The sequence below is a fragment of the Anolis sagrei genome, chromosome 1 (genome assembly GCF_037176765.1).
Source record: "Anolis sagrei isolate rAnoSag1 chromosome 1, rAnoSag1.mat, whole genome shotgun sequence".
NCBI lineage: Eukaryota > Metazoa > Chordata > Lepidosauria > Squamata > Dactyloidae > Anolis > Anolis sagrei.
In genome coordinates, this window is record NC_090021.1 from 109,135,441 (window position 1) to 109,158,741 (window position 23,301).

Here is a 23,301-nt window from a genome sequence, read left to right on the forward strand (position 1 = left end):
AAGTGTTTAAAAAAGGGAAAGAAAGAAAGAAAGCAGAAGCACCCGAGTGAGGTCTTGGTAAATGAGACGCACGCCATTCAAAAGGACGAGCCCCACTTTCATTCATTTGCCAGAGCGCCTTCTGCGCCTGCGCGGCTGGGCTGCTTGGCAAAGATGCCCCCGGGAGAGCGGTGGGAGGGGTGGGCCGAATGAGAGGGAGGGGGAAGGAGGGAGGGGGAGGGAGAGGGAGACCACGTGACGCCGGCCGAGCTCAGCGCCGCTGTCCACCCGCAGGTGCCGCAGCCCGGCGCCTCCGTCTTTTGCTCGCTCGCTCGCTGGGCCGGCCTCCCTCCTCCCGCCTCCTCCTTTCCTTCCTTCCTTCCTCTCTTCCTCTCTTCCTTCCCTCCTTCCCTCCTTCTCTCTCGCTCTCCCTCTGTCTCTGCCCGTGGGCACGGGAGCCGTCGGGAGCGAGGCGGGGCCTGCGGAGAAAGATACCCGGGGACCTGGGTTGGAGTTGGCCATTCTCCACCTGGGCCAGGGGAGCAGCAGGAGCAGCAGGAGACAAGGAGGGAGAGACAGAGACAGAGAGAGAGGAAGAGAGGCCGACGCTCGCATCCCTCGGCCTGCCTGCCTGTCCGCCTGCCAGCCCTGCAGCCCCAGCCATGGCGCACCCCGTCGCCGCCGCAGAGCCGGGCCTCATCGCCAACGTCGTCAACGACACCCTGGAGTTCTACCGGTGGAGCTGGAGCATCCGAGGTGAGCGCCCTTCGGGGCAAGGAGGACGCCGGCACGCAGGTGCCTCTCTCTCGGGAAGGACAACGGGGAAGGCGCGCAAGCCGCCGGCCTGCCTTCCTGCCTGCCTTCCCTCGTTCCCTCCTTCCTTTGCGCTTGGCCGCCCGCCCGCTCCTCCATCCCTTCTGTCCCTCCTCCCATTCATCCCCTCTCCCTCTCTCCCTTCTACTCATTCTCCCCTTCCTTCCTTCCTTCCTTCCTTCCATACATCCATCCATCCCTTCGCTTCCTACTTTCTCTCTCGCCCTTTCACACATCCTCCTATTCCTTTCTCTCCTCTTTCCTTCCAACACTCTTCCCTCCTTATATCCCAACCTCCTTCTCTTCTTATTCCTTTCCCTTCTCCCTTTCTCCCTTCCTTTCCTTTCCTTTCCTTCCCGTCCTCCCATCCCTTCTCGCCCTATCACACATCCTTCCATTGCTTTCTCTCATCCCTCCCTTCCTTTCCTTCTTTCTCCCTCTCCTTCCAACACCCTCCTTTATCTTCCCTCTCTCCTTATATCCCGACCTCCTTCCCTTCCTTTCTCCCTTCCCTTTTCTTCTATCCATCCCTTTCTCTCACCCTTTCATACATCCTTCTATTCCAGTGGTTTTCAACCTGGGGTCCCCAGATGTTTTTGGCCTACAACTCCCAGAAATCCTAACAGCTGGTAAACTAGCTGGGATTTCTGGGAGTTGTAGTCAAAAAACATCTGGGGACCCCAGGTTGAAAACCACTGTTCTATTCCTTTCTCTCTTCCCTTCCCTTCGCATCCCATCCCTTCGCATCCTTCCACCCTGTCTTCTTTCTTTCCAACACACTCTTTTTGTCTTCCCTCTCTCCTTATATCCCAACCTCCTTCCCTTATTCCTTTCCCCCTTCTCTCCCTTCCCTTCATTCCTTTCCTTCCATCCATCCATCCCTTTCTCTCACCCTTTCATACATCCTTCTATTCCTTTCTCTCTTCCCTCCCTCCCCCTCCCTTGACTTCCTTCCTTCCCTTCCTCTCTGTCTTCTTTCCTTCCAACATCCCCCCTTTTCCCTTCACTCTCTCCTTATATTCCAACCTCCTTCCCTTCTTCTTTTTCCCTTCTCTTGCTCTCTCTCTCCCTTTCCTTCCTCCCATCCCTTCTCTTCCTACCTTCTCACTCACCCTTTCACACATCCTTCTTTTCCTTTCTCCCCTCCTTCACCTTTTTCTTCCCTTTCCATTCTCCCATCCTTCTAATCCTTACCTCTCTTTCTCCTTTGCTTCCTTTCTAGGCCTTCCTTCCTTCTTCCTCTGCTTTCCTCTTCTTCCCATCAATTTCCACTTCCCTCCCTTTCTTCCCTCCTTCCTTTTTCCTTACCTCTCTTTCTTCTCTCTTGCTTCCTTTCTAGGCCTTCCTTCCTTCCCTCTCTCTTTTTCCCATCCATTCCCTCCTCCCTCCTTTCTAATCCTTACCTCTCCCCCCTCCCTTCCTCCCTTTCTTCTATTTCTTTCCACTCCTATCTTTCCTTCCATATTCCACCTCTTTATTCTATCCTTGGTGTCCTGTTAAGCAGCACCCAGTCTGCAGGGCATCTGTCCCACAGTTGCTGGTGGCTGTGGTTCTTTTTTCTCTCCCCCCAGAAAGACCCCTTGCTGTTTTCTCTCTCCCTCCTTCAGCTCCTTTCTTGCTCCCTTCCTTCCTTTCTCCCCCCCCCCTCCCCTCCTCCTCCTCCTGGGCCAGGCCTGCTGTCACTGTCACACAGCGGTCAAAATGGCTCCTCCGCCTCTCTCCGCTTGCTCCCTGGCTGCCGGCCTCTGAGCCCGCCCGGGGCCCTTCAGGGAGGGAACGGGCCCTAATGCCTCTTGAGCCTGGACCAGTTGTAACCTAATTTCCCCCTCCACCCTCCCACGCAGGCAAGAGGGAGGTTTTCCTCCTTCTCCTTCTTTATGTTCTTTCCTAGGGAATACTTAAATACTTAAATTATCTCTCCTCGTGCTTGTACCATCTCCCCATCTTCATATGTGAGCACTGGAAATGCAGCACACCTTGAATGTCGCCCAGAATTGTGGAGCCGAGGGAGGGAGGGATGGAAATCTGTTGTATTGCATTACCTGTAAGTCACTGTTCCTCCTCATCTGTACATTGTAGGGTGCCTTTACACCAGGTATGGGCAAACTTTGGCCCTCCAGGTGTTTTGGACTGCAACTCCCACAATTCCTAACAGCCGATGGGCTGTTAGGAATTGTGGGAGTTGAAGTCCAAAACACCTGGAGGCCAAAGTTTGCCCATGCCTGCTCAACACTGTGGAATGAATGCAGTTTGACACCACTTTAAACTGCCATGGCTCAATGCTCGGGAATCATAGGACGTGTCCTTTTACAACATCTTCATTTAGACTTCTCTTCCAAAGAATGTTGGTACCTCACCAAACTCCAACTTCCAGGATTCCATAGCCTTGAGCCAAGGCAGGTAAAGTGGTGTCAGATTGCATTCTCTCAGCATCTGTAAAATAGAGGATGGATAGTGGTTGTTTTTGTTATTAACTTGCGTCAAGTTCACTTCAACTCATGGTGACCCCATAAAGGAGAGAGCCCCAAGTCCCTTGTCCTCAGGTCTTGCAGACAGAGGGTATTGATGGCCTCCTTGGTTGATTCTCTCCTTCTGGGATGTGCTCTTTCTCTTTTCCTGCTGCTTTCTTCCTTGCCAAGCATTCTTATCAGACAGAGCCTTTACTAAATTGGACCCATGTTAACCCCAATCTGTACTGAGTACTCCCTAGCTGCTTTCCCCAAGCATTTGGTTGTGTGTGCGCCGATATCCAGCTATCATTTGGTTGTGGTTCACACAGTTGAGTCCTTTGGCTCACTGAACTGGTGTCCACTTTAAGTTCACACACATTCAGATCTTCCATTGTCACCACAGTCCCTTTGGGAACATGGTATGAACATCCAAGGGACCTGCCACACAGGCCTATATCCCAAAATCAAGGCAGGAAATCCCACATTATCTGAGTGTGGACTCAGATAAACCTGTTCAAAGCAGATATTGTGGGATTTCCTGCCTTATATTCTGGGATATAGGGCTGTGTGGAAGGTCCCCTAGTTTCATATTGTGCTAAGCAGTCATATGTTTGCGTGGTAGAGCTAAAGAAAGGATAACTCTCCACGGATCCCAGTTTTCCCAGTTTCCAAGATGGGCTACACATTCAAATCTATTGGTATGGTTCACGTTGGGAAATGAATGGCATGGCATAGTTAGATCAGATGGTTATGTGCTCTTTATTATTCATTAAAATCTAGTTTAGGGCCTGGTCTCATGTTTTCCTTTTGAAGGTGTGGTTAGTCGAGCCTTTCCTTAGATAATTAACTTCATAATTCAGAATGAAAGCTCAGAGGCACCTTAGTTAGTTATAATAGGTCAGCATTAAGCATGGTTGATCATACAACTGTTGAGAAGACAGTCATTTACCATTGGCAAGAACAGGAGAAGTTCTCTGTTCCAGGCTGGTTAAAGATGCGGGAAGATAAGGCAGTTGTACGAAGCACAATTGTATGTGTGTCTCCTCACTGTGTCACTGTTTCACAGTTGTAAAGACAGCAAACCAACTATTTTGAAGATTTTTCTGTAGCATGTCATGGTTTTCACTGCTATATTATAGGATTCATGTGGTTAGGATAATAAGTAAAGGTCAAGCTTTCCCCTTGACATTAAGTCTAGTTGTGTCTGACTTTGGAGGGTGGTGCTCATCTCCACTTCAAAGCCTTAGAGCCGGAATTGTCCATAGACACCTCCAAGGTCATTTGGCCAGCATGACTGCTTGGAGCGATGTTACCTTCCTGCCGAGCGGTACCTACTGATCTACTCACATTTGCATGTTTTCAAACTGTTAGGTTGGCAGAAGCTGGGGCTAACAGTGGGAGCTCACCCCGCTCACTGGATTCAAACTGTCATTCTTTCAGCAGCAAGTTCAGCAGCTCAGTGGTTAACCTGCTGTGCCACTGGGGGCTCCTGGTTAGGCTAATAGGTGCCACAAATTTTGAACTAATGTATTGTCGAAGGGCTTTCATGGCCAGAATCACTGGGTTGTTGTAGGTTTTTGGGGCTATATGGCCATGTTCTAGAGGCATTCTCTCCTGACATTTCACCTGCATCTATGGCAAGCATCCTCAGAGGAATTTTGAACTACTTTTCTTTTTACTCCCAAACATTTCCTTTATATAGCAGTGAGATTGTTATTGTTGTATGTATTTATATGATACCTTTTCTCTCTTAAAAGAAACTCAAATCAGCTAACAATGCTAAAAGGAAAATACAATGTGTAATTTAAAACCTCAGACATATTAGTACTAAAATAGAATTAAACATTGTGGTACTGGAAATAAGTAGTTAAAATCAGTAAAACCACTAATCTTATATTTCCAATTCAAATACCATTGCAGTAAATTAATCCCATTTTTCTACTTCAAAAAACACATTGCTGCATGATCAGCATTATTGCACTTGATCTCATCTTTCAACATACCCAAATACATTAATCCACATTTCTCCAAAACATATAATATTAGGTAAAATACATCATCTGCACTTTTTTGGGAGTTTTCTTTGCACTTGTATCACCTGCATTTTACACTATTTTGATTTAGGGGAAAAAACAAACTGGCATATTAATAACTGATAAATATAAGATTTAATAGAAAAGTGTGTGTGTGTGGGGGGGGTCATGTCAGGAGCGCCTTTAAACACTGCAAGTTGCTTCATGTGTGACAGAATTGGCTGTCTGTAAGAAAGTTGCTCAGGGGACACCCAGATGTTTTACCAACCTGTGGGAGGCTTCTCTTATCTCCCTGCATGGGAAGCTGGAGCTGACCAACAGGAGCTCACCCCGCTCCCTGGATTCAAACTACCAAACTTTTGGTCAGCAGTCCTTCCAGCACAAGGGTTTAACCCATTGCACCACCGGGGGCTCCTCAGAAAAGTGGTTTGTGACTCATATTAATAATAGCTCTGTCTTTTGATTGCGACAATGTACTGCACTGCATAGCAATAAGCAACCAGCCAAAAGATCAACTCCCATAGAAGAATGAAAACTATGCCAGACACATGGAGCAAATTGGCAGCAGTAAATTGCCATGACACAGACTTCACTTTGATCTTGTTTTCTCTGAGGGCAATTTGATTTCTGAGGAAATGGTGCTAAATTTCTTTTGCTTAGGATACTATCACTTTCATTCATAGTTGTAAAAGGTATTGTCTCGTCTTGGGATTCCACAGTGACAAAACATTTCGGTTGAAAATGGTAAAGCAAATTCTGTTAGTGTGTTGGTTGTCTTAACTCTTTGTGTAAGTGTAGGATTGTAGGAAGGCAAGGGAGGATCTAACTCTCTGGTTACAATCCTGTGTGAACATGACTCTTCTTGATCCAGCAAAATCGTAGTCTCCTTCCATCCTTCCATTCCTGCTGTTCTATGGTTGTTCCCTATCCAATTATCAACCTGGTCCTGTCATGCTTGCTTTCCAAGGACCAGGTATATTGTTTAGGGTAGGATAGCAGGGTGGATTGTGATGAGGGAAAGTTGAAGGGACTCTGGAAGAGCAGATAGAGGAGTGGTGCTGGGGAAAAGAAAGGGAGAGTCGATAATTAAAAGCCTCCCCACCTCATTTCCACAAGGGAAGCCCAGCAATGAAATAAATCTTTGGATCCAGCTCCAGAGAAGTTATTTTCAGGCAAAAGCTCAGACTATTGGAATGTTTTCGCTTTTTGTGGTGACTTTGCTGACTGGGTGTCCTTCCACACAGCCCTATATCCCAGAATATCAAGGTAAAAAATCCCACATTATCTGAGTGTGGACTCAGATAACCCAGTTCAAAGCAGATATTGTGAGATTTTATGCCTTTATTCTGGGATATAGGGCTGTGTGGAAGGGCCCTGGGTCATTTTATTTTTCAAAATATAACATCCTTTACTTGATATTATGCACTGTAGTATTGGGATGGTGTCATTGGGTGCATCTCCACTGTTGAATTAATGCAGTTTGACATCACTTTAACTGCCATGACTCACTGCTACGGAATTGTGGGATTTATAGTTTAGTGAGACACCAGCATTCTTTGGCAGAGGAGCCTGAAGATTACATATCCCATGATTCCATAGCATAGAGCCGTGGAAATTAAAATGTTGTCAAACTGCATTAATTGACAGTGTATATGCACCCATTGCATCATAACATCAAGGGAGGAGACCTCCTGCAGCTCTGTTCAAAAAATCAGTTCTTGGACTTTACAAAAGCTTTGTGCAATGTGTAGCACTATGATTATTTGTTTAGTAACTTTCTCCAGGTATTCAAAGAGCTTTATGCACCTTCTTTCACCAGTTCTTCCCACAACTTTGTGAGTCAGTCCTACAACATTACAAGATTGTGAGTTCCCTTCTACTCTCCCCACTCCCATGAGTTGAAAATGTAGACAAAAGGACTTCCACTATAGTTCATTCTCTCTTCTAATAATAATAATGGCATATGTTGGTTGACTCCCTGTACCTGGACTAAAATGTTGCATTTCCTCCAACTATCTAAATTTGACAATGATAGTCCCAATCAACCCCTTACTGTACAATCTTTTCTGTTGCTTTTAAAATGTCCAGGTATGTCTCTTCCTCTCATTCCTCCTTCACCATCATCTTACTTTACTTAATGCAAACAGTGGCCCTTTCTACACAGCTGTATAAAATCCAGATTATCTGCTTTGAACTGGATTATATGGCAGTGTAGACTCATATAATCCAGTTCAAAGCAAATAATGTGGATCATCTGCCTTGATATTCTGGGTTATATGGCAGTGTAGAAGGACCCGGAGTTCAAAGTTCAAAAGTAGTTGTTTGTACTCAACTCAGGAAGGGGGAGAAGGATCATGCCCTTCACAGTAGGCTCAGGCAAAAGTCTCTCCTGGCTTGTGTGTTCTTCCTCATTAGGACCCTTTGACATCTTGACTGCACTTTGATGTTGATTGGCCACATGTGTTGAACTTTATCTGTGAAATATTGGAGGGTATGATTCTGAATTATCACTACAGTGCTTTCTACCATACTGAGGGCCCTTCCACATAGCCCTATATCTCAGAATATCAAGGCAGAACATTCCACAATATCTGCTTTGAACTGGGTTATCTGAGTCCCCACTCAGATAATGTGGGATTTTCTGCCTTGATATTCTGGGATGTAGGGCTGTGGAAGGGCCCTGAGAAGATAGAGAAACCTGTAGGGTTATGAATTAAAAATAACATCTGAATCATTGTTTCTCTACCTGTGGGTCCCTAGGTGTTTTGTCCTACAACTCCTGCAAATCCCAGCCAAACTTGGAAACTACCAGCTGTTAGGATTTCTGGGAATTGAAGGCCAAAACATCTGGAGACCCACAGGTTGGAAACCACTGATCCGGATAGATGTCTTACTGGGCCTCTACTTCTAGATGTCAACTGTCATATACACACTGAATCCCAAAACTATCCAAAACAAACAAAATGAACCAAATCCCTTACAATTCAAGTAAAATGTGATGACTGCAAGTAATTTATGCAAATACTTTCAGGCCCCATGGCTTTGTTGGAACCTGATTTTGGAACTCCCTGATAATAGCAGTGATGCTACCCAACAGATGAATCAGAACATCTTTTGCTCTGCAGCATCATTTCTCAACCCATCTCATTTTGAAATTATACCACGCTGCTGCAGCCGTGCCCAGCAATCATAAAGGCTTCGCCATGGGTTCCTATTGCTCAATGAATGAAACATTTCACCATATTGAAAACATCTCTGCATAGGAATGTTGCACAATGAATGAAGACATGTCATTCTCGCTGGGACACCTACACAGTTTCCTTTCATTGTTTGGTGCTCCCATATTTCTAAAATCAGATTCCCAAATTACGTTTTGGTTGTTCTTCCCCAACTCAGATACCTCCGGGCCAAGGCATACAACAATGTTATCAGTTAAGATGTGAAATTTCCAAGCAGTTGCCTTCTGACAGGAATTGCAGCAGAATACGCCTGTATCCTGCAGCCTCCCTACAATCTCTACTCCTCCTCCTTTCCCATGAAGCATCACATTTTGCCTTGTTTGTGTTTGTCCTCATAGTAGGGCAGTGTAGTGTTATGAAATATGGACCATCATTGCAAGATGACTTCTGATATTTCATGGCAAAACTACAAGTGTAACTTGATCCTTAGCCACTTTGAAGTCTAAAATGGTAACTTTCTTCTTTAAGATCAATATCCGTCCCACATCTTCTATTCAGAACTATTGAAGGCTCAACTCTTACTTTCTAACTTCTTTTCAACATGGCCTTTATATTCCACTTTTAATGTGAAGCTGAATAATGCAGCAGTGATGAAAAAAACCCCAATCTAAATATTTTATTTTATATTTATTATGCATTATAGATGCACAAGCTTACATCCCATTATCGCACCCACTAAAGTAGATTCATGAATAGCGGGATTTACATATTTCTTTATTTTTATTTATTAAAGCTATTTATATCCTGGCCTTAAAGCACAGAGGTTACTAGAACAACTTACATACGTGTTGACTTACAATTTGGCATTTGACTCGTTGAGTTTACTTTATCTGAGTACTAATAATTGGATGTAGACCAGGCACCAGGTGTTTTGGACTTCAACTCCCACAATTCCTAAAAACCAGTAAGCTGGCTGGGACTTCTAGGAGTTGAAGTCCAAAACACCTGAAGAGTGAAGTTTGCCAATACTTGGTGTATACTCTAAGGAGTTAGTAGTTATGGCTCAAGGGCTTTTGAGTTAATAGAGATGACCATTTCTGAACAATAATTATAAGGGGGCAACTAGGAACAGGCCTACATTCATAAAACTGAGCCATTAAATTTGCAAGGCATTTAATAGTATGTTTTTGCAACAAATACCTGAGGTTTTGAGCATGAATATAGAAGTAAGATAACAGCATTTGAAAACATCCTCATCAGTACACATTCTGAAAGAGAAAAGCACATAATCTCTGGCATGTTAGACTTAGACTACTGCATCATTTCATGTTTATAAGATTTGAGATTGCAGATGCTACTACATGGGCCATTTTTGAGACGTTCATATGTTTTCTCCGTCCTTATTGCAGGTAAACTGAGGGCCCTTCCACACAGCCCTATATCCCAGAATATCAAGGCAGGAAATCCCACATTATCTGAGTGTGGATTCAGATAACCCAGTTCAAAGTAGATATTGTGGGATTTTCTTCCTTGATATTCTGGGATATAGGGCTATGTGGAAGGGCCCTGAGCATTTGCTAAATGATACTTTGTGTCCACCCCACCAATTTTGCTACATATTATTCTATAGGATGTTTAATTGTAACTTTAATCAATGGCAGTGTTGGTTAAGGCTGCCAGGATTTTCAAGATATTCTCAACCTTCCTTTACACCTTCAGTATGAGGACCATCTGAGAACACTGAAGTGCCAGACCCCTTCCACACAGCTGAATAAAACCCCACATTATCTGCTTTGAACTGGAATATATGGCAGTGTGGACTCAGCTAACGCCGTTCAAAGCAGATATTGTGGGATTTTCTGCCTTTATATTCTGGGTTATATGGCTGTGTGGAAGTGCCCTTAGTTTAGGTTGTAATATACATCACTCACGGAATAGTTCTTTTAAACATAGCTTCTCAATTAAATAACTTCTAAATTACACACATTTACTGTTTTGTACATATAGCTCACACCTTCCCATTACAGTGTCTTGGGATCCTTTCACACAGGCCTATAACTCAGAATATCAAGGAAGAAAATCCCACAATATCTGCTTTGAAGTGGGTTATCTGAGTCCACACTGCCATATATTCCGGATAATGTGGGATTTTATTCAGCTGTATGGAAGGGGCCTTAGACAGCACATACAGATGGGATATCTATGTGTACATCTGGAGGCAAAGAGTCCCTGAATCCCATCAGTGAGAGTGGCACTCGTATTTCACTGGCAAGCGAGACAGAGTCATCTAGAGCTCTGTGAATATGCAGTAGGTAAGGATGGAGTTTCGTTTCATGCCAAATCTGGTGCTGCATCAGTTGATGGATAAAGAAAGGGCTTTATTTACACTTTACAAGACTGTATATTTGTGTGGAGTATGTCTTATGAATCTTCTAATCCTTACAGTGGCCTAACAGTCCAAATTGGGAGGTTTGCCAGAACAGCTTAAGTGTCAGCTTCAGATGATTGATTCCATAGGATTTATTTTTTTTACAAATGTGTTTCCTAACCCTTATATTCTTCCCATATTCTCAGTTTAACACTTTACAATTACATAATCGGCAAGTGGAGAAATACCTGCCAGGTTCCTACTTTGTCCCGGATGAACAATGAATTGAACCCTGGCTACCTATTTGTTATCTCTCATCAGTATATTGTTTTCATCAGAGTCTTTATTGGTGGTGCTGACAATGATTATGTTATCTGTTAAAGCTCCTGTTTCCACAATTCATCACACTTGATCCCTTGATGTGCTAGCTGAATAAATTCTGGCAGCAGTGTTGCTCTGTGAAATGCTCTGTGGCATTGTGCAAACTCTTGTGCAAGAGATTTGACACACCTTGTAGCGACAGAAGCACACTTTCCTTGAGCAGGGATCAAAGAGGCCTAAATCCAACTGCTCAAGGAAAGTATGGTTCTGTTGCCACAAGGTGTGCTGCTTCCATGTAGGGCACATGCTGAGTGGTGCATCCACACCTAAACCACGTTGATTCAATGGACTAGTCTTGGTGTAGACTCTCAATTGGATTTAAGAAAAAGGCTCTTCTGCAGGGACAAGTGACCTATTCAGTGAATATCATCTGCAACTCCAACATGCCATCAGATTTCCAGTGTCGTAGAACCATAAAGTTGGATAGAACCACATGACCCATCTAGTCCAAGTCCCTGACATACAGGAATATGCAATTCTAGATCTCCTTAAAGATGCCCATCTAACTACTATTTAATGGCTTCTAAAACTGGAGAGTCCACCACTCTCTGATGTAATCTGTAATATTGTGAAACACCTCTTGTGTTAGCTTATCACAGTTTTGAAGTAAAACATAAAATGTAATACTATGGCCAGACATTTTGTAGAGCTGTATATACTCATTTCAAATGTAATTTTATTCCACATTTTCTTTAGCTTTGCCAAAACATTGTCTCAAGAAGCCAGCAAACACAAGCTGTAGACAGTGTTTTGCTTTCCAGGCTTTTAACTGAAAGTAGTTGTTGCAGAGATAGTATTCAAATATCCTTTCAGTGCATTTCAACTTGCATTCCAGCTTGCTGTGTTGGGTGGGAGGATTGAAGCCTCTCACCACAAGAGTCAGTGTACACTTGTGTTCTTAGGGGTCAGAGAGTTTAAGATATATGCCTTACCAGACAACACTCACAGCAAATGAAATATGTAAAGGGAAAGGTTTCCCCTTGACATTGTTTAGTCGTGTCCAACTGGGGGTGGTGCTCATCTCCAATTCTAAGCCAAAGAGCCAACATTGCCCATAGAGGTCTCCAAGGTCATGTGGCCGCTACTTTGCTGCCCAAACGGTACCTATTGAGCTACTAACATTTGCATGTTATAAAACTGCTAGGTTGGCAGAAGCTGGGGCTAAGAGTGGGAGCTCACCATGCTCCCTGGATTCAAACCACCAACCTTTCAGTCAGCACATTCAGCAGTTCAGCAGTTTAACCCGCTGTGCCACCAGGGGCACCACAAATGAAAAATATGTATGTAAAAGCTGGCATGGGTTGATTTTTGTGTGTGGAAGAATGGCATAATTTGACAACGGATCCATAGACAGATTGAGATCCATATTATGCCAATGTCCAGTCATCAGTTATACAGAACTAGTTTGTTTTCTTGTGGCAGGGTTTCTATACACGACTAATGAAGTTGTGTGTCTCATTGTTATCAGTTGAACTGATTCCTGAGATATAATTCTTAAGTTGGAACTATTAGAGTGCTCTGGTAACTAAACGTGTATGGAAGCCAGTTGTACTTATGTCCAAGTAATCACATTTTGATAATTATACCTTTGGGACTCAGGCCCCTTACACACAGCTGAATAGAATTCCATATTTTCTGCTTTGAACTGGAATATATGGCAGTGTGGACTCAGGTAACCCAGTTCAAAGCAGATATTGTGGGATTTTACACCTTGATATTCTGGGTTATATGGCTGTGTGCGAGGGCCCTCCGATATTTGTCTTGGGGTACAGCTCATACTGATTTTCTCCTCCAAAATCTTACATTGTCCTGTGGCATCTCACATGATAAAAGCAGCCTGGTTTTAGGTGTGTTGTGTGTGTGTGTGGAAGAGAGAGAACATTCCTTATTCTTTTACTTAGGAAAGTTGGAGATGCCAAGGAAAACCACCAAACATTAAAAACAAGTTCTTTTATTATTACACTAAGCAGTAGCAACCCTACCATTAGGCAAAGTGGGACATCAACTTCAGATGCCAGGCACTGTGTAATATAAAAGGGAAAGAACAGTTGTTGTTGTAGTGTTCATAATGACAAAGATAAGGAGAGTTACTTGTGCAATTTTATGGCTCAGAAGCCTAAATAGTAAGAATTTCCTTGGGTAGTATACATCATGAATCACCGGGAGTGGTGATGCTATCTGATGCTTTGTAACAAGCAGCAAGTTGAGAACTAGAGAACTAGGTCCTGATACTGAAGTGAAAATCTAAGCCAGAATTCCTCTTAATCCTGGTTTATTATTTGCATGCATGTGTGCTGGTATATGCTTCCGAAAGATTCCCACTCAACTCCTCTTATACACAGGAGAGGCTAGTCTGACCAGGATAGAAAAACTTTGTGATACTTCCTAGTCTGATTCCCTTTTCTGACATTCATTTATATTTGTGTTAGTGACACAAATATAAGTCTAGCTTCGATCTTTTGCTTATTAAATATAAGCTAGGAGATCAGGGTCAGCGGTAACTTAGTTTTTGAGCTCTAATAAATTTATGAATAGTTCAGTCACACCACCACCCCGTGTGCGGTCAGAGTGATTGTGAACATTCATCAAAGTGTCTCCTGTTTTGTGAGAAGGCAACTGCTATGTTTACATTTGTATTCACCATTATTATAGCTAATTAACATGACACAGTAAATATGTATGATGTTTAATGCTAGGCTGATAGCATAAAGAATATAGGATGGCAAGCTACATCTGGTTGCAAATACATTTGATACTGAAGATTTCTAGTCATCAGAAGAAATGCAAGAAGTTATATGTATATTATTTAACAATAAGATCCCTGTATCCATGGGAGGATACATTCCCTACTGGGCTGCAGTTACCTGAAACCACAGATTTGACTGAGTGCCATTAAATTACTTGACTTCCGGTGCCAGGATAGCATGTAATCTCTTTGAAGGAACTAAACATTCCTAAAGAGAGATCCACTCTGGAAATTTGCTATGTCCTACAGGGAAACTCTGTGGTAATATCCAAGGAAAACACCATAGAATCACTGAGAGGATCTAGCAAATTCCTAGAAAGACAATTTTTCCTTGTGCAAATGTAAGTGAAACTGTGGATATTGGTTCCACAGTTACAGAAGTACCATTGTATTTCTGATTTTCATTTATATTTACATATCGCAAAAACAGTAAGGCAGGGCTCTTAAAGACTAGAGTTTGAACGCATGCTCAGGCATGGAAACTTACTGAGTGGCCTTGAACAAGTCACACTCTTCCAACCTTAAAGGAAGGCAATTACAAATCTCCTCTGAATAAATCTTGCCAAGTATATTAGATACCCTATGATAGGATTGGCATAAGATACAGCCAGCATTACAGTGGCAAAGCAGAAACACTGCATGCTTATGTTGTGATGTCCCATTATAGAATGCTCTTCTCATCCAAGAGAATCTGCCTAATCTACATTAATTATTCTCCATGCTGAGAAATGTGAGCAATTATTCTCCATGCTGAGAAATGTGAGCAATTATTCTCCATGCTGAGAAATGTAAGAAATCTATGGTAAACAACCTCTGAGGATGCCTGCCAGAGATGCAGGTGAAACGTCAGGAGAAAATGCTTCTAGAACATGGCCATATAGCCCAAAAAACCTACAACAACCCAGGAATTCCAACTTATTAGGAATCAGTGGTGTGCTGGTGCACACACTCTCTTCACTTGCTTTCTCTTATCAGGAAAGAAAGTTAACTTTACAAAGAATGCAAAGCTTTTGATGCTGCCCAAAACAGAGTTCCCAGCTAATTTTACTTTTTACAAGCACAACAAACCTGGGTGTGTTCTTGAGTCATTACTGGGGTTTTTTGAGAGCAAGAAGCCCCAATTCAGATGATGCGATAAGCACTTGGTTTCTGATTAGTTTGTTCACTTCCACTGGTAAGAAAATGGCAAATGAAAGTGAAGAGGCTGCATGACTGAGATACTCTTTCAGTTCCTTTCCACTTCCCCTTTCTCCTTTGTCTTCAGGTTTGTCTACATGGGCTTCATAGCCTGCCCACATCATGCAGTCATTCCTGGCTGTCCCCACAGTGTTCTTTTATTTATGTTGCTTATTACAGAGTAACCAATTTAACCTAGTTTCATCTTGTGTTAAGATAAGTTAGGCATGCTCCAGAGTTTGTCCCAAATCCTGGTTTTGGCACAAAGCTAATGGCAGGACTAGGTCTACAGCAAAATGGTGAGCCACTGCCATAATCCCCTTTTCTGTGCATTAATCCAGGAAAGGGGAATGGATCTGAGCCATATTGCCACCATAGATGCTACCAAACAGCCACAGGGCTCCATGAGAGATTCTTACCGTTGTGAGTATCCCATGCTGCCTTCGTCAGAAGTGCCCATGTGAACAGGGGGAGGGAGGAGGTTGATCCAAAATATGTTGTAGAAAATATTGGGTGAGTGTTACCTTTTTATAGTACCACTGTAGCATGTTGATGGGTCCATAACACATTCTTAGCATCTACCAATTTGTTAATTGTCAGAGTTATTGTTTCTCCAAAAACCTCCAACATCTGCATCGTTTCTTAAAACTTAAAAGTATACAGTCCCAGCCATGATGGCAAGAAGATCCTGTCTAGCTAGTCAAATTTGGCTATGTCTTAACAAAGGAAAAATCAAGTACTGCCATTGTTTCCAATTTTGATTAGTGAGAATATTTCTCTCTTGCCTACACAATCAGATAAGCATGCCCTCTCTTGCTTTGCTAATCACTGTATTGTCTCTCTGTACTATATATGAAGACTTTCATCACAACACTGCTTTATAGCCATGTGAAATTTCTAGGGATTAAAAATTACTTACAAAACATCTCATTCTCAATGACAAAAGGCATGACAGCACCTCACTGGGAAAGAAATTACAAGATTGGTATTACACTATGTAACACAATTTTTGTTCCTGGGTTATAAATGTCATCTCCTAATCGGTTCTATCGTAAAACCATGGAAAAAGTTTATTAAACTGCAAACCTTTGTTTTTGTGGGACATCCTACAGCACATTTTGCTATAGTTTTTTAATGAATATCTCATAGAGTCTCAACCAATTCAACAGAGTTTGTGGTAGCAACAAGAACAAAGTTTCTGGAGTATAACAATTACTTTCAAAGTAAGTACCGCACAATTAAACAGGAAATGACATTTTCAAATCAGGAACAGAAAGTTTTTCAAATGTTGTTATATAGTGTAATTGATCGATTGCATTGCATTGCATTTGGGGACTTTCCCAGGGAAAAACATGCAAAATTCCTTTGCACAGAAAACAGTATTTTGTACAAAATATAAAATTTTCAGCACTAAAACTTTGCGTTTGCTTAAGAAACATTTTCCTCAGTCAAATAATTTTTTTCACCAAAAAGATCCCAAATGTGAAAATATAACTAGAAATTGCTCGAACCTCTTCCTTAGCATTAAGCAAATTTCTGAAAATTTATTCATCCATGCAGTAATGAAATAAATGAGTATTTATTTTGCTTGTAATTACACATATCTATTTGGCAAAGAAAGGGTTATAAATGAAAATTTCATTGGTACAAGTCCTTTTGTATGGTACAGAAGGTACAAATCATTGCTGACCTATTCACTGGATTTTCACACACATTGTTTCAAAAACACTATATGTATAAAATAAAGATGATGTTTGACTTACAGAACCCGCCTTTAGTATCCTAGACTATTGTATTGGAATAACCTGTTGCCAAAATTAAGTATTTAATTCAACAGAATATAGTTGTAGTGATGGCTGGAAGATAGAATATGATAAGAAGGTCAAAAATTGCCTGTCTGCTGTATGTTCGAGTCTGCATCCATAGTCAACCAATACTTTGTAAAGTGATGATTGACTTGGCTCAAGCTAGGCATTTTGTGAACTGAAGGTGTCTAATCCAGTACAGAGCTCTAATGTGCAAGAAACATTTGCTGATTTGCTGATTCCTTTCCAGCCACGTGCCCTCCCAAAATTTGCTCAGCCCTCTGGACCAGATATTCAGATGACCCAGGGTCATCTGAATATCTGGTCCAGCATGTCTCCCTTTCCCATAACAGGAACTTACAGTATGACCCCTATAATTGTGAAACCTATATCCTCAGTTACACTTAGGAATTTGCTAAGTCCTCCGGGTGATTTTATGATATGATTTTCCCAGAATTGGCCACATAGTTGCATTGGAAGACCTACCAAATTCCCAGAAAGGTATGCTTAGAAGAAAGCAAATTTAATGGACTTTGGTCATAGTCACAGTTTTAGGTAATCACAATCCAGACAGGAATGTATCCCCTACAGAAACTGGAATCATATTGCATGAAGTGGTATTTCTACTCAAAAATTGCATCTCCTATGTATTCAGTTTTGCTATGCAGTACAAGCTCAATATGCACAGTTTCAATAACCAAAGTTTTACTTACCCATACTTCTAAACATTTGTCTTCCTCATCCATCCCCCAGAAATGTTTGTGAACCTCTTAAATTTGCCTTCTCCAGTCTTATTCTATGATATGTTTCAGGACCAAGTAGAGTCAAAATATAGGGCTTGCTGCTATCCATATTTTTAGGTATCCATGGGGATTGTGAAGTTGGAATGCATTCCCCGGAGACATGGAAGTTGTATTGTATTCTTAACCCTCATTTTTATCAAAGAGCACAAGGCAGATTTCTATTTGGTAACAACACTGTGCTTCAGTCCCCATTAAACTAGATGGGACTTATTCCTGACTAGCCCAGCACAAACTGCGTTGTCTTCTTGATGTATTGCCATCATCTTTATACTCATCCACTCCTCTCTCCCAAAGGAATTTGTGATTATTTTTAGTTTTACAAGCAGTCCCCAAAGTACAAACATCCGACTTACGTATGACTCATAGTTACAAACAGAGGCCCTGGTGGCACAATGGGTTAAACACTTGTACCGGCTGAACTTGCTGACTGACAGGTTGGTGGTTCGAATCTGGGAGCAGTGCCTGCAAAGTGTTAAAAATTGAACTGGTAAAAGTGGGTTTTCTTATTTAATACAGTATTTGGAAATCTTAGTTTCCAAGCAGAGAAATATTTCTGTACATGTTGTTTTGAATGGTGCAGCTGTGATTGATGCTTGATGGTTCTTGATTCATGACATAATCAGAGACCAACTTGCAATATCAGTTGGGACTCATGTCATCAACAGGCACCATCCTTATGTCTCAAGACCTGGGATGTTCCTGTCCTAGAAACTGTAAAATAGACTACAGCCTAACTGTGCCATCCAGCATGTTTTATAGTTATGCTTCTCCAAATGCTGGACAAATTCAGGTGGTTGGATAGCTATTGTGGCCTCTTCCAACTCTATGAAATTTGAAACTCTACATTCTTTCTCTTTATTTTGCATTTTCCATTATTCTACTAACAGCTATTCAGGTACTGGGTTCATTTCAGAATTTTGGATTGCAGTGATTTCTTGTTAATTTTGCAGAACCAGACATATCCATAATAATTGTTTTCTTCATCTATTTCCTTTGAAATGGTTCATTAGAAAGAAATGTACAATGGGGCTTAATCTTCAAAATGAGCAGGCTCATTTCTGCTATCATGTTCCTCATATTAGAGCTTGCTTCACAGCAGGCTTATCAGCACTGGCATTAGGAGATATTGAAACGTATCTCTAATAGACTGCATATTCAAGCTGGAATTCTTTCCAGAATGTTGCCATAACCCAATAGGCAATATCTGCATTCATCTTCCTTATACCATTTTTGGCTGTGCTGGTTTTGATTATATGCCATTAGGAATTGATTGGGAATATGTAAGGTTACATCCAATGCATGATAAAGAAACAACTGGATGGATTCCTTTTCCGCACTACAGTATCCCATCTCAACCATTTTGAAGCTATTCTAGGGGAAGGCCATCTCCACTACATTGGGTCCAACCTATAAGCTTCTCTCTCCCTCCTTGTCATCACAATGTGGATGTTAAACTATCACATCAAAGCTAAGAAGATGTTGCTTTCAATTATCACTACTTCTTAAGTTTCAAAGTCTTTGGGCCCATTGTTTATATTTTTAATAAAATGCATCAACCCTTGCTTTTTGAGCACTCTTTCGCATCTCATTCCTCTAGTGTGGCCATGAGGAGTAATTTAGAAACTTGTGTTTTCACATCTGATTAGTGGAAATATGATAACTCAAAATTATACTTTATAAAGCTGGCTTGTTTTTATTAATCACAATCAAAACTGATCACATCTCAGGATTTTGTCAGTTCATTCCACAGTAGACAATCTAAAACAGAAGCGGAAGCTTCCATACTTAGAACCATGTCAAGGAAGAAGAATGGAGGCACAAACCAGTTTGACTTTTGTTGTGTCTACGCAACCAAAATAAAGTGAAAGCTCTAAGGTGATCCCAGAGTTTTGAAAGTATGGACAGTGCCATGTGAACAGCCTGACCCACTATCCACAACCCTAATGGCGCCAACATTGCATCACTGGCCAGCTACCTTACAGAGCTTTGCTGCCAGTATAATTTCTAGTGATGTCACACCAGGGCATCTAGCCATGTGAACACAATGTGACATGGGAGGGATCACCTTGTGGAGCTATGGCTCCAATGCATCCTCAACCCCACTCTCTGGGGATGCTCTGGAGTGGTTTACCCTGGATTGCTCAAATAAATGTAGACACAGCTTCTGTCATGTCTGGCTAATCTTAAAAATATAAATGCCTTGTAACTTTATGCTCAAATACAGATACTATTATGTCTCTCTCTCTCTCTCTCTTTCTCTTATTATCCACTGGCTTATAGCTACGAAGGATGAAAAGAAAAACAAGCATTTCAACTGCTTATAAATATTTGTGGCAAAAAACCCTAGATTTCAAAAAGCACGGTTTGGAATGACACAAAGCAGACACTGTTATTGTCATGTTTCTGCTTTCATAATTTTAAAGAACTTGTTTTAGTTTTAATTCTTGTTACGTGTTAAGGTTTATATTGGAAAGTGTTTATAAAGTTAGTATTTTACTGATGTCATGGCCTATGGCTAGTACAATAAACAATTCATTCATTCATTCAAAAAGCATCCTGATAGCCCTAAAAATGCTATGGCAGCTGTGTCACCAACCACAAGGTGATCCCTCCCATGTCACATTGTGTTCACATATATATGTGCACATATGCCAACTGAGAATGATGTGTCTGATAATGTGGGCTCTGCCTTATAGTGGCACGTCCCATAATCCATCTATTAGTGTTTAAGATGCTGCAATGCTGTTTTAAATGTTTTAAATGGAAAAAGCAGGTTATATGAGCTTTAAAAAATAGGCATGCTCATCTATAGGTGAAAGGTCACATTTACGAGGGCAATCATGTCAAGTCATCCTAAATAGTCTAAGTATTCTGCACATTTTATGTTGGAGTTGTTCTTATCAGAAGAGCCTTGGTATTTGTCTCAAATTTGTTGGCTCTAGTATAAAAGATTGTAAGCTGATTTTGTAATTTTTTCCTGAATGAATGATACACTCATTCATGTGAGTTACTCAGCAGAGGATGAGCTTAAAACATAAAATGTGAATCTTTGCCTCTTGTTATTTCACATAGAATCACACCCATTTATTCTGAAGTTTAATTATATAAATTACTATAAACATACCTGAGGTTATTTTAAATAGGCTAGCTGAAGCCTAATAAAATATTTCACAGATACTGATTACATATGTGTATGTCTGGATTTGTGAATGTGTCCATGTGCCAATTCTTCAGGAATCCTTTAGGATTCTTCATAATCTTTCTTTGTTATTCACAATTTGAAAGCTTGTTAATTACTAGTATAAGAAACGGTAATTTCTTCCTAATTGCCAAAATGCTTTCAGTGGAGCAACAAAAGTAATGGAGAGTGAGAAAAAATACATGCAACTCTTTTCATGCAATCCTATAAATAATATCAATCAGATGACACTAAATTGAAATGTCCATTTAAAATTTTCTGAAATGTACTTAAGGCTTGGAAAGCGAGTCCAGAGAAAAGCATTCCCTGAAATGGCTGTAAAGATTTTTCTCTCCCAGCGAATGTTTCCCTCTTAGTAATGCAATTGCAGACATCAAAAGAAGTAATGCTGATTGGACAGAAGGATGTGCTAGTTTGTCCCTGTAAGTGCCTTTGCGCTGAAAATAGCAGTCACCGCTATTAATACTTGGTAAGGCTCCCCAGATGAATTAGTGAGTAGCGGTTTATAGCTAAGGAATTAATTTGTTTTTTGTATGGAAATGTAACCAAGGAAATACCTATCCAACAGGATATATGATCACATGGGCATTATAAAGAGCTACAATATTTAAAAGCATAATAATGTTTCTCAAAGCTAGCATGAAGAAAGTGCAATCTCAATGAAAAGGATACCCAGGATACAATTCATAGTTATGATCCAACCAAAAATTTCACGTAGCCCATTAAAATCTTATCAGTTTTATTGGGGAAAAGTTCTATGTCTGCACCCCTGTCATTGAAATGAATGGATATTTAAAGTTTATGCACTGGTTTTTAAGAAATATATTCCTTAGCTATACTGAAAGTTGAGAGTTGTATCTAATGTTGTGTGAATGGCATTCTGTTCATGCACAACATTCCCTTCCTCTCCTTCCGACTGCGGCTTCCCCTGATCTATTTTGAAGGAGAAAAATCCATTCTGCTGACAAGTAGTATTCCTTCAAGGGAAAGATACTACAGTACTTGGATACTTGATATGAATGCACATTGTTGTGCAAATTAAATATTACATTTTAATACATTACACTGTGTTCAATTTTCAGGTGATTTCTTTTCATTCTCCACTTTGGGAAAATCTGTGCCTTGTGTGTGCTTCCTTGCTGTTGCTGATGTATTCCAAAATTAAGTCATGCCACAAACATGGTGTTTTGTAAAGTTTTAATGCTTTCAGGCAATTGAGCATTTTAAATATATATACTGATGCCATGATGACAAAACTCACAGCCCTCGTGGTATGTTTTAAATTCCTTTAATATTGTTAATCATTTAATTATGTATTAGTGTTAACGTTTTGTATCTTTTTAGCTATATGGCACCTGTTTTAATTTGTAAGCTACCTTGAGCCTCTGTTTTGGGGTAAATGTTATGGTGTAAATAAAGTTAATTTTAACTATGTGAAAAGCACATAGGCCCCTTCCACACAGCTGAATAAAATCCCACATTATCTTCTTTGAACTGGAATATATGGGCTGTGTGGAAGGGCCCCGAGCATTTGCTAAATGATACTTTGTGCCCCTGCTATTTTGCTACATATTATTCTACATGATGTTTAATTGTAACTGTCATCATTGGCAATGTTGGTTAAGGCTACCAGGATTTTCAAGATATTCCCAACCTTCCTTTACACCTTCAGTATGAGGACCATCTGAGAACACTGGAATGTCAGGACCCTTCTACACAGCAGAATAAAATCCCACATTATCTGCTTTGAACTGGAATATATGGCAATGTGGACTCAGATAACTCAGTTCAAAGCAGATATTGTGGGATTTTCTGCCTTGATATCCTGGGTTATATGGCTGTGTGGAAGGGTCCATAGATAAGGAAATTTGAGAGGTTCACAGCAACACCATAGAGTTAGGACATAGAGCATATTATTGATTTTAGTTAAAATAAAAAAAATTAGTTAAAAAAAATAAAGATTAGCCGGAATAATAAATATTGGAGTAATTTCCTTTTAGAGAGACATTGGGTCCTTCCACACAGCCTTATATCCCAGAATATCTGCTTTGAATTGGATTATCTGAGTCCACACTCAGATAATGTGGGATTGTCTGCCTTGATATTCTGGGATATAGAGCTGTGTGGAAGGACCCATTGAGAAAAGTGGAATGCCTGTTTTCAAATTTTGGACATGTGGGTTTAAGCACATAAATGATAATAGAATGTATTGTATACATCTTTTCTTGCATGTCAGTTAAATTTTCCAGTTGTGTCTGTGTAAATATCAATGTATAAACTGTGAAAAATATTATGGGATAGTAGCTCCTCTGAAAGCTGTCAATCTACCTCCACAACACAATTTCCTTGTCTATGACCTCATATGCAAT

The 23,301-nt window shown here is 41.0% G+C and overlaps 1 protein-coding gene across 1 annotated transcript in view; it reads left to right on the forward strand.

The window, feature by feature from the left end:
* Nucleotides 1-231: 231 nt before the first annotated feature.
* Nucleotides 232-23,301, forward strand: part of ELOVL4 (ELOVL fatty acid elongase 4) — a 56,333-nt gene continuing 33,263 nt past the window's right edge. The window contains exon 1 of the mRNA XM_060752955.2: nt 232-735. Within this exon, the coding sequence (XP_060608938.1) occupies nt 642-735 (94 nt within the window). The 5' untranslated portion in view covers nt 232-641. The remainder of the gene's footprint in view (nt 736-23,301) is intronic.